General features: G+C 35.3%; 1 protein-coding gene across 1 annotated transcript; it reads right to left on the bottom strand.

Annotated features, from left to right (window-relative positions):
• Window positions 1-6653: 6653 nt before the first annotated feature.
• LOC122472171 (transmembrane protein 258-like) lies at window positions 6654-6951 on the bottom strand. The gene has a single exon (XM_043561465.1). The coding sequence runs from the start codon at window positions 6949-6951 to the stop codon at window positions 6712-6714; it is 240 nt and encodes a 79-aa protein (XP_043417400.1). The 3' UTR covers window positions 6654-6711.
• Window positions 6952-16922: the final 9971 nt, after the last annotated feature.

Here is a 16922-nt window from a genome sequence, read left to right on the forward strand (position 1 = left end):
ACCACAGTTTGCTAATTGGGAAATCCTTAACCAACAAAGGGATAATAATCAGCCACCCAGATCAACCCTCCAATATATCAGCATGGATACATAGAAACGGGTATCACTCATTTCAACACAAAGCCTTTTAAGTAGTAACATCCTTTTGATTTTTTTTTTTTTGCCAGATGCACATCTTTCTCAAATTTGTTTTAACAGAAAAATTTTAAAATATCAGATATGCTCAATCCGAAGTAAGTAGGGTACATCATAACCATTAGGGGAAAAAGTTTGCTAAAATGTTCTCAGAATAGATTGAAGAAAGAATTTCAAAGGGACATTGGAAATGTTTAGTTTAATCCTCTTATTTTAGGAGTAAGAGAAACTGAGAGAATTTACATATTTCCACATCAGATTTTAAGACCAGACCACCAGTTAGAGGCAGAATGTGGCAATGAACTGATTACTCATCTTGATGCAAGGCCTGTCCAGGCATCACCTATGGCATTCCAATTGTCTGGTTCCAGTTAAATATACTTACAGCTTGTTGAGAAGCCTCACTTTTCCCTTAATGTTTATCCCTCTTGGCTTTTATGGACAGTGATTGAAATAAAGGACAAGAAACAAGCTCACACGTTTATCTGTAGCCAGTCACTCATTTTACAATGATTTCTTAAGCACCATAAATATACCAAATATGTTCTAGTTACCATGGATACAGAAGTGAACAAAGCGATTCTTTTTTTTTTTTATTTATTTTTTATTTATTTTTTAATGTTTTTTTTCAACATTTATTTATTTTTGGGACAGAGAGAGACAGAGCATGAACGGGGGAGGGGCAGAGAGAGAGGGAGACACAGAATCCGAAACAGGCTCCAGGCTCTGAGCCATCAGCCCAGAGCCCGACGCGGGGCTCAAACTCCCAGACCGCGAGATCGTGACCTGGCTGAAGTCGGACGCTTAACCGACTGTGCCACCCAGGCGCCCCCAAAGCGATTCTTTTAAGCAAAATGGGTAAAAAAAAAATATAGATGATTTTTATGGCCTCCTCTTCTGTGGACTCTGACTTTCTCATCTCATCCATACTTAAATATTTCCCTTCATTTTTTTTTTTTTTTTTGCTCATCATAGGAATTTGTTAGTTTTAGGGTGACTTGGTATATACATTATTTATAAGTAGTCATGTAATATCCAACTGGGATTTTTTTTATTTTGGTTAAATATACAGTATCTGGGGCTAGAATTCTACCGTGTGGGTCCCAGCTCTGTCAGTTATCAGTTTTGTAACCTTGAGAAGTTTTTAAAATTCTGAACATCTGAGCTCTCTTATTGGTAAAATGGGCACAGTAGTTCTAATGTATCATATAAAGTTTTTTGAAGATTAATAATGTAGATGGTGTCAATAACTTGCTAGCACATTTTTATTACTGCTTCTTCTGTCAGTAAACCAGTAAAGCAGGGGACGCATCACATGTTAAAACTAGTAAAGGAGCAGACTCAGTAAAAATCTGAAAGTATTACACACCTATAGCACTACTTACTCCACTGAGAATTGATCATGGCATGCCTTCCTTCCAAGTCCCAACATGGCCTTTCAATTAGTGCAGTGCTCCAAGCGTCAGTGGGAGGTGATGCTTGAATTGAAACCAATTTGCCATCCTGAGTCTGTTTCTCTAGACAGAGCCCAAAGCCTCATGTGCTGACAGTCTTTCCTGGGAAAAAAGAAGTAAATTGGAAGGATTCAAAGTGTTTTGTAGCTAAGGTAATCATATTTTCCAGTTTGTCCTGGAAAGCCTCTGTTTTCAGCCCAGTATAATTAGTATATTAAAACTATTAAACGTTACCACTTTGGATAACAAATTTTATGGCATCTTTAGTTATAGCTTCTTATAAAGGGCATAATATACACTATTTTCACTATTTTGAACTTGGTGTTTCTAATAACTTTCCTTCAGAAATGGAAACAAACCACAAATCTGGTTCTTACAATATACTCCTGCTTTATACTCTCACAGTATAGATGCTTTTCAAAGGGTAAGTCTCATCTCTTGTACTTTTATTTTCCAATAAATGTTGAAATTGTTTTGCTTTGTCAAGTACCTAATTCTTATGTGTGGGTAACAATTTGTCACAATTTCAAGAATTACAGCCCTAAAACTTTTATTCTGTGTCCTTTGAGGGGCCAATCTTTTTTAAGTGACTAAAACAATTTACTATCCTCAAGAGACTTATTAATTTCTTATCTCCAGATGAGAGTCTTTAAAATGATGGCTCATTTACAGACTATTAGACAATCTTTTATGAACCAATGCATATGTTTTATGTTTATCCTTTAATATAAATTTTTTTATACCTGAGATAAATTTAACTCAGGACATATTTATATATCCTAAATCAAGTCTATGTAATAAATGTTTATTTGGATTGGTGTGGTAGAATCCCTAGTCAGAGAATAAAGTTTTTGTAATAAACATTTTCATTCAACCATGGTTATTGAGTGTTAAACAACTTTCCTGACCTTTGTCTTCCTACACATGACTCATAGATTAATTTACAACAAATAATCAGATGGAAAGCATTAGTGGTTAGATGATTTTTAATTATTTTTGACTTAGCGTCTTTGAAGTTTTAAACATATTAACAAAAATCAGCGATCTAAATGTCATTCATCAAAGCAGTTATTACTCCTTAAGTAATCCCCTAATTGTTACACATGTACACACACATTTGCAAATAATTTTAGAGTTTTCTCAGGGGAAGAGGTGGTGTTACAGGTGTGGAGTATTTTCTGATTTTGGGGGAGTCTGCTCTTTTGCTAGTTTTAACACTTGATTCGCCCCGTGCTTTACTGGTTTATTGAGAGAATAATTTATAATATAATTATATTATATATATAATTTTTATATATATTATATATATAATTTTTTAACATTCATATTTTAGGCAGCTATGATTATATGATTTTTAGATTGAGTAACATTAGAAATTATTGATTATTTGTTACTAACAGATTCGAATTCTATTTCCTAAGGGCATTTCTTTCACATATATGTTGGATATATATTTGGATCCAATATATATTGGATATATATTTAGGTATAGTTTTATAATGGGGTTTGGAGAGCATTAGAGTAGAAATGTCGGAAAAATATACTAGCTAATGGCATACCTTTTGGCCTTGTTAGTTTTTGCTAAAATTATTAGTAAAATATTTTACAAAATGTGCTAAAAATAAATCATGCCTGTGCATTATGAAAATCATCTTCTTGTCCTGAATTGAATTGACCATAAAGACATAAACTGTAAGTATTTAGGCTGTGTTGGAAAAAATCTGATCTCTGCTGTCTCTTAGAAATGGTTTTCATGTGTGTTAAAAATGATTCTGTGGAGTATGTTTGTGCATTTCAACAAAATATTGTTTTTATTTTTTTTTAATTTTTTTAATGTTCATTTATCTTTGAGAGAGAGATAGAGTGTAAGTTGGGGAGGGGCCGAGAGAGAGGGAGACACAGAATCCAAAGCAGGCTCCAGAATCTGAGCTGTCAGCACAGAGCCCAATGAGGGCTCGAACTCATGAGCCACTTGTAAGATAATGACCTGAGCTGAAGTCAGACACTTAACCGACTGAGCCACCCAGGTGCACCAAAATAATATATATATTTTTTAGTGTTTATTTTTGAGAGCAAGAGAGAGAGCATGAACAGGGGAGGAGCAGAGACAGAGGGAGGCACCGAACTCTAAGCAGGCTCCAGGCTCTGAGCTGTCAGCACAGAGCCCGACACGGGGCTCGAACATCACAAACCATGACATCATGACCTGAGCCAGAGTCTGATGCTTAACTGACTAAGCTACCCAGGTGCCCCCAAAATAGTATTTTTAAAGAACATATCCCATTGCCTGCAACACAGTGATTGCTTAAGCAATGTGGCAATTCTTTCTCTCTGTCTTTATGTCTCTGTCTCTCTCTTTCAGTTCTTCTTTCTCCTTCTCTTGCTGGCTCCGTCTCTGATTTTCTTATTCTTTGGTCTCTTGAGCATGCATATGCCTCGGATTCTTTCTCTGACTTTGTTTCCCTTTCTTTTTTGAACTGAATTAGAAGATCTGGTTTCTAGTCTTGGTTTCATAAGCTTGTGATATTTTAGGTTGCAGCTCAAAATAAATTGGCTTTTGAAACTCTTGGGGACATTCAATCTCAGTAAAATTCCAAGAAGAGAAGGACATATTGCAAATTCTAATTCATTTGTAGGCCTACCACTTCCCTATTCCCTGTTTGCCCACTCTTAAAAACCAGTTACATTATCTAATTCAGCTTTTACCTAATTCAATGAAAAAGATTACCAGAAGTTTATTGTATACAAAGCAGTGATTTAATTTCTCTGAGGAATGATGGTTAATAATTTATCCTCTAAAAAGGAACAATATAGAAAGTCAATATAACAGTGCATATTTATGAATTTTTACATAAATAGCTTAAAAAACTCTGTAAAACAGGCTGCAGAAAATACTTAATAAATCAACCATTTAAACATCTCAGAGACTGACAAATCAAGTAAGAAATAATAATAAAAGATATCTGAGACAAGAGCAACAGAATGAATAGAACCTTGAATTATTAATTGTAAAAGCACCTATACTAAATAAACTAGGACATTTATAAAACAGACTATGGATAGGCTAGTAAAAAGCCTGCGTGATCCATGGTATCAATATTATACACAAAAAATTCTTCAGTTATGATGCAATGCAATTAAGATTTAATAACACAAAGCTATATTAAAAATTCAGTATGCTTAGAAATCAAATGATATATTCTTAAATAATTTGCATTAAATGAAAATTAGAACACTAGAGAAGATTACAAAACTAAAAGCTATTTCATGGAAAAAATTGATATAATTTTGAAAATTAGATGAAAAATTTCTACAAAACTACAAACTACAAACTGCTGAACTTAAAACAGGAGAAAATAAAACATGAAGACAGGTAAACAATAAAGATAGTATTCAAAACTTCGTGACCATAAGTTTCCAAGGTCTGTTTTTATAGGAATTCTGTTAATCTGTCCACACAAACTTGAGGAAAAGAGAAAAAGGAAACCTTCCAAAGTTATTTAAGGAGACTATTGTAATCTTAATCCCAGTAGATAAAGAGGAAGAGAAAAGTATTGACTCTTCTTATGATTATATGTGAAAAATTTGAAACAAGGTAAGAGCTAGATAAAATAAAGATGTATTTTATAATACATAATGATCAAGTAATAATTACATAAGTTACAACATGATTTAACATCAGAAATTCTATCATTATAATTCATATAACTCCATTTATGTGTTAATAATTTCTAGGAAGAAAACTCTTTGATATCTTTAGATGCTGAAAATTCTTCAGTAATGTTTTGGTAAAAACCCTTCATAAATTAGGGATACTTGGGGACTGATAATTATTAAATGTATTTGTTTTTATATTATATAAGGATATATGTGTGTGTGTGTGTGTGTGTGTGTGTGTGTATAATTGTACATATGTGCAGGTATATTCCTATAAAAACATATTCCTAATAAATATATATAAAAACATATAAAATACATTTTTTCCCATTAATTCAATGATTGCTAAAATTCTACCACAAACATTATACCTACTGAAAACATTTAGATGCTCTTTTTAAAATATAGGTCAAGATTAGGACATTCGCTAGCACAACTACTGTATAATATAGTATTTGATATCTTGATCAATGCTCTGAGAATAAGTGTTAGGAATTGACAGAGAAAAGATAAAATTGGGATTTGGGGCACATTAAGTGGTTATGTACCTAAAAACAACAACAATGACCGTAAATAACGATCAGCAAAGTATTTGGACTAATAAGGGTTAGTTTTCAACACAGTTGTCGGTAAAGTACAAACATAATAAAATCAATAGCATCCCTCTCCAAACCAGTTATAACCAACTATAAATAATACACTTTTCAGAAAATTCACAAAAACTAATGTGTATTTAGGTCTTAACTAAAGCTACATGAGAAATCTATGGAAAAATTTTGAAGTTAATAACATAGAAAATGATCTGGGTAAGTGGAAAGATGTGCCTGTCCTTTAATCAAGAATAATATATATTTTTAGAATACTTAAATTAATTTTATTACTAATTACTTTCCAATATCATGCAAACCCCCAGTTGGATACTTCTGTGAACTGTGATAAATTTAAATATAAATGGAAGGATAAAGGTTAACAGGTAGTCAAATATAATCTTCAACCTTGCCACTTAAAGTGTGGTTCTTGGACAGGCCTCATCATCATTATCATTACCATCTAAGAGTTTACGGAAAATATAGACTTTGGAGACTCACCTCAAACCCAGTAGGTCAGAATATGTATTGTATCAAGGTCCCCAAGTGATTTGTATGCATGTGTTTCTGTGTGTGTGTGTGTGTGTGTATGTGTGTTTTACTATAGTAGAGATTACTACAAATCAGTAAGAAAAATATAAATATCTCAACATAGGATTGCAAAAATTTGGACCAGGAACTTACAGAAGAAGCCTAAAAAAATCACTAGTCTTAAAAGGAGAGGCTCATGTTCATTGGTAAATACAAAAATGAAAGTTTTTTTGCACACATCTACCTTTATTGTGAGCAGCTGGTGAGGGCGCTCCCAGCAGTAGTAAAACAATCAGTTTACCAAAGCAGGGGTTCCATGAAGCCACCTGATTGGAACCTTTGAGAGTTCAGATGTACATGCTGACCCAGAGCAGCAGGAAGGGGACTCCAAATCCCATGAGGAGCGAGGCCACCAAAGAGATGAGGAACTCTTTGTAGATATCCAGAGTGCACTTGGGGGAGGTAACCTTGCAAATGAAGAACCACAGGGTAAAGAATATGCTAGCAGCCAATAGCACTGTGGTCAGGTGGGGGAAGAGAGCCAGTTTCACTGGGCTGGTATATCTACTCATGGCCTCGAGCTCCATTTTGCCAGGAGCAAGGTAATCCATTGCTCCACCTCTGGAATAGAAAAAATGAAAATTACGTAAAGAGATATCATTCTAGATACATTATGGGCATGGATCATGCCACATGTTTGGCAGAACATAAACAACAGGAATCTTCACCTTCTGTGGTGGGAATGTGATGGCTGCAGGAGTCCTGGAAGGCACTGAAGCAGTACTTAGTAAAATTAATGCTCTCTGAGCCAGCAATCCCAGTCCTGGTCATGAACCTTAAAGTTTACAAAGGAATGCACACAGATTGATTCATGCAATGTTGCTTGTGGTACCAGCAAGCTACAGACTTTCTGGGTATCCATAATTTCAGTACTAAATAAACACACATGTTGAAAACAACATGCTTTGTAGGAAAGTAAAAGTAGCTCTAGAACACAGTGTACTGTTTCTGTAAGTTAAGAAGGTAAGAACACGTGTCTATTAGCCATCTGACTACCTTCTTTGGAAAAATGTCTATTCATGTCTTCAGCCCATTTCTTAACTGGATTATTTGCTTTTTTTGGGGGGGGGCAGTGTTGAGGTTGATAAGTTCTTGATAGATTTTGGATACTAATCCCTTATCCGGTATGTAATTTGCAAATACCTCTTCCATTCCATAGGCTGCCTTTTAGTTTTGTTGATTGTTTCCTTTGCTGTGCAGAAGCTTTTTATTCTGATGAAGTAGTTCAGTTTTGCTTTTGTTCCCTTGCTTCCAAAGATGCGTCTGGTAAGAAGTTGCTGTGGCTGAGGTCAAAGAGATTGCTGCCTGTTTTATCCTCTAGGATTTCATTGGTTTCCTGTCTCACATTTAGGGCTTTCCCCATTTTGAATTTATTTTTGTTTATGGTATAAGAAAGTGGTCCAGGTTCATTCTTCTGCATGTCGCTGTCCAGTTTTCCCAACACCATTTGTTGCAAAGACTGTCTTTTTTTCCATTGGATAGTCTTTCCTGCTTTGTCAAAGATGAACTGACCAGATAGTTGTGGGTCCATTTGTGGGTTTTCTATTTTGTTCCACTGATCTGTGTGTCTGTTTTTGTGCCAGTACCATACTGTCTTGATGGCTGTAGCTTTTCACTATAGCTTGAAATCTGGAATTGTGATGCCTCTAGCTTCACTTTCCCTTTTCAACATTGCTTTGGCTATTTGAGATCTTTTGTGTTTCCATACAGATACTACCTCACACCTGTCAGAATGGCTAAAATTAACAATACAGAAAACAAGTAATGTTGGCAAGGATGTAGAGAAAGGGGAACCTTCTTACACTCTTGATGGGAATACAAACTGGTACAGCCACTCTAGAAAACAGGATGGAGTTTCCTCAGAAAGTTAAAAATATAACTACCTTATGACCTAGCAACTGCACTACTAGGTACTTATCCAAGGGATACAAAAATACAGATTCAGAGGGTCACATGCAACCCAGTGTTTATCACAGCATTATCAACAATAGCCAAATTATGGAAAGAACCTAAATGTCCATTGACTGATGAATGGGTAAAGAAGATTCCATTAATATTACTCAAAAAGAATGAAATCCTGCTGTTTGCAAAGACATGGAAGGAGCTAGAGTGTATTATGTTAAGTGAAGTAAGTCAGAGAGATACAAATACCATGATTTCCCTCATATGTGGAGTTTACAAAACAAAACAGATGAGCACAAGGGAAGGGAAAAACAAAAGAGGGAGGCAAACCATAAAAGATTCTTAACTACAGAGAACAAACTGAGGGTTGATAGAGGGAGGTGGGTGGGGGTGGACTAGATGAGCGACGGGTATTAAGGAGGACACTCGTTGGGATGAGCATTAGGTGTTATATGTAATTAGTGAATCACTAAATTCCACTCCTGAAACCAGTATTACACTATATACTAAAATTTAAGTAAAAACTTGAAATATTAAAAAAGTAAAATTAAATTTAAAAAATAAGGTAGGAACAAAAACTATTTAATGTATGAGGCCACACAGAAAAGAAGCATATACATCAAATACCTTGGAATAGTTTATACTTTTAGGGAGGTATGGAATGGGATTGGGGCATAGGTGAAATCTACCAAATAATTGAATTGAGGAAGGGACTAATGGTAATAATCTTCCATGAATTAAGGTGCATAATTCTAGAAGAGAGAGGGAGGCAGAAACAATATAAATTATAAGAATTTTATTATGCAAACTGTAATGCAATTATATAAAATGTGAAAGTCAGTGGTCTCCATATTCAAGAGTTTTGAGGTCTCACATCATCTGGTGCAATAATATAATGCTTAGGAAGTATATAATGCTTGGAAGTGATCTTTCTCTTGAGCATTTTAATACATCTTTTTAAAAAATTTTTATAATTTTTATTTTGGAAAGAAAGAGAACACGAGTGGGGGAGGGGCAGAGAGAGAGGGAGACAGAATCCAAAGGAGGCTCCAGCCTCTGTGCTGTCAGACAGGGCATTCGAACTCATGAACCGTGAGATCATGATCTGAGCTGAAGTTGGACGCTTAACTGACTGAGCCACCCAGGCGCTCCTAGCATTTTAATACATTCTCAATGCATTAATATTTAGCACTCTAATCACAGGAAAACTTTTGAGAGCCATGGTTTTGCTAACATAACCTCTATAAAAATTTAAATTTTGTTGAGTGCAGTGACACCACAGTTTGCAAACTGAAGGATGAAGGGTCAAGTTGGAGTAACAGATGTGTTTTGTCTGTCCTATATGGTATTCTAAATATTGTAAGTAATCACTAAGACTTAATAATCATTAACTTTCACGTAGGAGTCAAGATTTGTGGCTTTTCTTTAGCAAATTCCAGTGCTGGCAACGCTGGCCCTCTGTTTTTATGTGATGAAGCCTTGGTAGATGCCGGGGAGCAACTTCGGTCTGAATTGGGACCATGTATTCTCCAGCATATCCTTGCCTGATGCACTATGTATGTGCATTTGTATCAGCCATCCAGCTCCTGCTGACAGTTGATTTGGTGAGGCCTTAAGCATGGAACATGCCCCAAGGCTCAGCAAAGAGGATTCTCTTTCATCATGTCCAGACTGTCTCAGACTTAACTGCCACATCTCTCACTTTTATTCTTCCACAAACCTTTAGGTTAATTACATGGGGGTCCTTCTGTCCCGCTTCTGCTTATACTCAGGTGGTTTTTAAATCCTACTGCCCACCAGTGAACTTCTGTCCTGTTGAATTTAATCTTGCCATTGCCCTTCTCAGACTGTGTTTGCTTTAGATACATTGAAATCTTTTCTTTCCCCTTTTTTGATCTCATATAAGTGCCAACAATACTATCTGTCAGACTGATGGGTAGAAAACACTAAAACCATATTTTTATAGTGTTGAGTGTGGCAACACTTGTCTCACTTAAATATAGGTCAATACGATGTCTTATGTAAGTTAACAAAAATATTCCCAGTCTTACCTCCTCTTAAATCTGTATTTATTCAGTTCTTATCCTGGGTGCTCTAGTTTTAAGAATGCTATCAATTTTATTAAGTATTATTAATGATGGTTATTAAAAGGATTTTTTTTCTATATGTCTGTTTTTATGTATACCATTTGACCATTTATTCAACAATTTGAAACACCTTCCACGTGCTTAGCATGACTTAGGGATGTCTATGGAAATAATGCCTTTGCTGTGCTTACAGAGCATAGAGAAAAGAGTAGGAAACAATGTGCGAAAGCCTACACAGGCAGGGTAGTATGTGAAACGTAGAGTGGTTGTTTCTTTCCGTAGAGACTGACTAAGGAATTGAAAGAGAAAGTTTTCATAGGTTCAGGGAGGAAGTGACTAACCAAGATCTGTTTTCTGCCCCTCATTAACCCTGGGTCTGACTCCCTTACTTGCTTTCTTTATTACTTAATTTTACTCATTTTTTTTTTCATTTGATTAAAATGACTTTGGAGTGCATAAAACATTGCAATAATGTAATGAACGGCATTACTTTTGTTAAAGCACTTGTAACAAACAACTGCATATATAGCTGTTTTCACCACCTAACTTTAATAAAAAGGATAATTACGTTGGCCTTGGAAAATAACAAGATTTCTAGGTAGTTTCCATCACGTAAGGGATTTTTTTTTAATTTTAATGTTTTATTTATTTTTGAGAAAGAGAGTGCAAGCAGGGGAGGAACAGAGAGAGCAGGAAAGAAGATGTGAAGCCGGCTCTGCACAGAGAGTGGCAAGCCCAATATGGGGCTTAAACTCAGGAACTGCAAGATCATGACCTGAGCCATAGTCACACACTCAACCAACCGACTGAGCCACCAAGGTGTCCCAGGGGATTTCTTATTCTCTATTATTAACTCTCCCAATAAAAGTCTTCTCCAGTCCCTGTGAGTTACTTTGTTTAAGCATCTGCTGCATTGGTGCACAGGGTATGAGGCAATTTTAGCAGGACCCAGGGAGATTCTTTTTGTCTCTTCTTTTTTCAGCCATCAATGTATTTTAACATCCATTATAAAAAAAAAATATGTTGCGATTCAAACATACAGTTTTGTAGAAAGAATGGTGTCAGGTCAGACTGAAGTCCGTGACTAAGTAAAAATTTGGAAAAGCGATAGTATGTGAGCAGCCTGAGAAGAGGCATTTAATTTTTTTTTTAACATTTATTTAAGAAGAGGTATTTAGAAATGCAAAAGCTCTGAGGGTAGATCTTAGTGACTAACGTTCAAAAAATTCTGGACTAGGTGCTTTTTATGATCACTTTGAACCTCAACGTTCAGTGCTTTTATGAAATATCTTTCCTTATGGGAAACCCTGAAACTTCTCAGAGACTGAAGTGTCCAGTGAGGTATGGCAAGAAATCCACATGAAGTTATACTAAGGATGCTCAGAAGTTTGCCTCAGGTATAAATTAAGTCCCTTGGGATAATGAACGTGGCCTTTAGGACATGCATTTACTTCTGCAGGACAGGAGGTTTCAGTTGATGATGAGCGAAAGTAAACTAGAATGGCTGGAGGATAAGAAAGATTCCCTGTTAGGAGTGCCTGGCTGGCTCATTCAGAAGAACAGGTGACTCTTGATCTCTGGATCATGAGTTCAAGCCCCACATTGGGTGCAGAGATCACATACATACATACATACACAAACAAAGTTAAAGACAGATTCCCTGAAGTGACATTGAAGCTTCTGGGAAATCTCTCACCACACAGCTGAGTTCCTAATACAGGTCATACTAGAAGAAACACAAAATCATCTTTTTGTCCCTTTGGTAGACAGTGGTTTGCAAATCATTATCCTATGAGGAAACTTTCAAAGAATAAATAACAAAAAGAAATAGGAAAAGCATAGGAGTGTATCAAGCAGTCATTTAATACAAAAGTTATGTGTGTGGATTTGTGTGACATTTATGAGTTTTTGAAGTGGTAATTTTTTGTGATGTGTTTCTTTATTCAAAATCAGTGTTTACTCTTGTGCTTAGTTTTTTGAGGGATTTTCTAAAGATTAATATATTGTTTATATGATAAACACATCTGTGAGATAAATCCAGTAATTTCCCTAGGAGGAAGAGCACGGGATGGGCCTTCTTCCCTTTTAGTTTTTTTGTTTGTTTGTTTGTTTTTTAATGTATGTTTACTTTGAGAGAGAACATGAGCAGGAGAGGAGCAGAGAGCGAGGGAGGGAGGGACGGAGGAAGGAAGGGAGAGAGAGAGACAGAGAGAGAGGGAGAATCCCAAGCAGGCTCCACACTGTCAGTGCAGAGCCTGATGTGTGCCTTGTTCTCATGAACTGTGAACTGTGAGATCATGGCCTAAGCTGAGATCAAGGGTCAGATGCTTAACTAATTGAGCCACTCAAGTGCCCCATTTTTTTTAATAGTTCGTTTATCTTTTATCTATACATGGTCTTAATAGAAAATTAAAATCTTTATTACTTATACCTAGCCTAAAAATGTTAAAATATAACATAAAATTTGCCATTTTACCTAGTTTTTAGTGTACAAATTGAAGGCATTGATTATATTCAGAGTATTGTACAACCATTATCATTGTCTATTCCTGGAAGTTTTTCATCACGCACACAGAAATTCTGTAACCATTCTGAATATTTGTGGGGCTGATAAAGCCATAACTCCCCACTGACTCCTTAACCTTGCCGCTTATAACCTCTATTCTACTTTCTGTTTCTGTGAATTTTCCTCTTATTTGTATTTCATATAAGGGGAATCATACAATATTTGTCCTTTTGTGTCTGGCTTACTTCACTTCGTATGTTTTCAAGGTTCATCCATGTTATAGTGTGTATCAGATGTATCAGATGTATCATTGTACTCCCTTTTGACACTGAATAATATTCCATTGTGTGGAGATAACATGTTTTGTTTATCCATTCATCTACTGAGGGATACTTGTTTTTTTCCTACCTTTAGCTACTGTGAATAAAGCCAAAACAAACTTTGAAATACAAATATCTCTTCCAGTCTATTTTTTCAATTCTTTTGGGTATATGGCTGGAAGTGAAATTGCTGTCATATGCTAATTCTGTTTAGCTTTCCAAACTATTTTCTACAGTGGTTGCACCGTTTGATATTCCGACCAGCAGTGTATGAGGTCCCTCATTTTTTTCATATCCTTGCCAACGCTTGCTGTTTGCAGTATTTTTATATATACCATCCTTATGGATATGAACTGGTATCTCATTGTGGTTTTGATTTGCTTTTCTCTTAAGACTGATAGGGTTGAGAATCTTTTCATGTACTTATTGGCAATTTATATGTCTTCTGTGGTCTATCCAAGTCTTTTGCCCCATTTTACATGGGACTTTGTTTTTGAGTTTTAGGGGTTCTTTACATATTTTGGGCATTAACCCCTTATCAAATGCCTGATGTGCAATTTTTTTCCCGTTCTGTAGGTTATCTTTTTACTTTCTTGGTAATGTCATTTAATGCACAAAAGGCTTGTTTTGTTTTACTTTGTTTTGATGAGAGCAACTTTATCTGTTTTGTCTTCTGTTGCTCATGCTTTAGTGTCATATATAAGAATCCATTGTCAAATCCAAAGTAATAAAGATGAATCCTTATGATTTATTCTAAGACTTTTATTGTTCATCTCTGTATTTAGGTCACTGATTCATTCTGGGTTAATTTTTGTACATGGCATAAAGTAAGGATGTAGTTTTATTCTGTTGAATGTGGAAATCCAGTTGAAGACACTCTTTTTTCCCTGTTGAATATCTTGGTACTCTTGTCAAAAATCAACTGATCATAGATGTATGGGTTTATTTTTATTATGGACTCTCAATTCTATTTCATTGGTCTATATGTCTATACTATGTGGATCTTAAACTTACTTTTGTATTTTTTCTTACAGTGGCCTCTTTCCTAAATTAGTTAAGGGCACACCCCCTCACAACCTGGGATCTCTCAGTTTTATCATTTGAGAACCTCTGAGGATTATCATTTTCTTATTTCTGTTTTGTGGTTCAGTTTATGTCTCGTTTAAAGATGTGAACAATGCCATCTATTTCTTATTCTTTGTGCATATGCTTTTTTGTAAACATATGTGTATGTATAAACGTGTATTTTTTATTTTTTTATTTATATGTATTTTATTTTACATAACAATATGTGTTTTTATATTTATACAAGTATTTATACAAACCAGTGACAATTCATAGTACATCATCTTACCCTTGTCAATCTCTTAAATGGCTCTGTCTATATAAAGGGCAGATTTCAAGGAGTATATCTGGATCTGGATTTCTGTACCTTAAGTGTGCTTATTATTAAAAAAAATTAGGGGCGCCTGGGTGGCTCAGTCGGTTAAGCGGCCGGCTTCGGCTCAGGTCATGATCTCGCAGTCCGTGAGTTCGAGCCCCGCGTCGGGCTCTGTGCTGACAGCTCAGAGCCTGGAGCCTGTTTTGGATTCTGTGTCTCCCTCTCTCTGACCCTCCCCCATTCATGCTCTGTCTCTCTCTGTCTCAAAAATAAATAAATGTTAAAAAAATTTTTAAAAACTTATTTGTTATTACATAGCTTATTAGTTCAGACTCTTCCATTAAGTTGAGATAGTCCAATTCTATTGATTGGTTAGTTTTCATTGTACACTATTTGTTTTGTATAATTTCTTCTATTTTTTTTTATATAGATAATCTTCAGGTGACTAACAACGGGAACAACACAAGTTAGCTCTGTTAAATTAATTGTAGGATATAAGTAAAGAATTAAAAAGCTTTCATTAACCTTTATGTATGGGTGGAAGACACTTTCTGGCTGTTGCCATCTTGAGTCATGCGATCTTTGCTTATTGCATATGAAGGAATTAAAAACATAGCCTTCTCAATATCTGTAATTAGGAGTATTGCCTGTGCCTTGAATACTACTTTCCTGTTAATAATATGCCTTTTAAATGGTTTGCATATCAGAGCCCAGTAGTGAAGGGCTGCAGTTGCTCAAGAGATTAGAATACAGAATAATATTTCCTGTCACTGTGTCTTTCTCTAAGATCTTCTTGTGTGTTATGGAAAAAAAAATGTTTTGTAATTAGATACATTTGAGAAAAAGTTATATATATAACAGTTTTGTTTCTTCTTAATCATGATTTTCCCAGAATCTTTCATGTAAGATGTCCATGGTAACTATGTAAGACAGTGTAGAATGCAGCCTTTCCTAACTCAGATCTCAGAAACTGAACTGTATAAGACAGCTATATAATACCATTTTGGATAACGCTGATCAAGAAAAATATATCTAGACCATTCTAAAAGATTGAGGAACAGGTTATACTGAGTAGAAGAAGTGAATAAAAAATGACAACCCAGAAAGAATGACTTCAGGGTTTTTATAATAGAGGAGCACCCAAAAATTATATAAATAGATAGGGTCCAAAAGCCAAGATAAAATAGAAAAAACACATGGGAATGGACCAAAATGGTTGATTGTCATAGATTTGGGGCTGGCATATACCTTTTTAGAAATGGAGGTAAATCTGGTTCTTGGCCATGTTACACTTACAAACTATGTAATTAAAAGGACTGCAATGTTGGGGCCTGGGTAGCTTAGTTGATTGAATGTCCAGCTTTTGATTTTGGCTCAGGTTATGATCCTAAGGTCATGGGATCAAGCCTCATGTTGGGTGCTCTGCTGAGCATGGATCCTGCTTAAGATTCTCTCCTTCTGCCCCTCTCCCCACTCTCTCAGATAAATAAAATTAAAAATATGTATATAAAGAAAGGACAGAAATGAAACTTAGTTGTAATGATTTTCACATTCCACAAGTTTCGTTTGTCCTCAGGAATGTTTATTCAATGCTCATGTGTTTAGTTGGTGGACTCTGTGCGCAACCCCAGTATTAAAATGTATTATGCATGAAAGGTTCAAATGAAAGGAAAGGTCACAGAGGGATCTGAGTAAACAGATTGTCTAAGGCTTTTTTGACAGTAAACTCAGAAACACACAGAGAAAAGCGTAACCTCTGTGATTTTAAAACTAGGAATGCCTTTAAGACGGGCAAGCCTTTTGTTCCTGATGTCTGCATTTGTGTTGCATAAATATAATATAAAATTTGATCTTACAGCTGCAAACAGTTTTTGAGAGTTTACTAATTTTAACTTAAAGACTTCAAAATAACCAGTGAATTGCTCAGAATTTCAAGCAGGCTCCATGCTTCTCAGGGGGCTAAACAGTATCTTTAATTTTTTTCAGTGTTGTGTCCCCTCTGAATGTCATTCAAAATGACAGATTTCAGGCAGTCTATGAAAGTAGCTTGTAATCTTTTTAGAATGTAAAATAATATTAGTGGTAAATCTTTACCAACTATACTGATGATATGACAAATATAGATTAAAAGAAAACATTTCTTTTATAAAATAAGTCACTTCTTGTTGAGAAGTGAATTTCAGATCACTGTGCAAATCCATTGACAGTGTTCATTGTCTTTTCTTATTCTTTTATATAATTCAGAATCAAAATAGGATCCTCATCTTATAGTCAACTATTTTATATATTTGGAATTTTCCAT

Source organism: Prionailurus bengalensis, chromosome A1, assembly GCF_016509475.1.
Source record: "Prionailurus bengalensis isolate Pbe53 chromosome A1, Fcat_Pben_1.1_paternal_pri, whole genome shotgun sequence".
Lineage (NCBI taxonomy): Eukaryota > Metazoa > Chordata > Mammalia > Carnivora > Felidae > Prionailurus > Prionailurus bengalensis.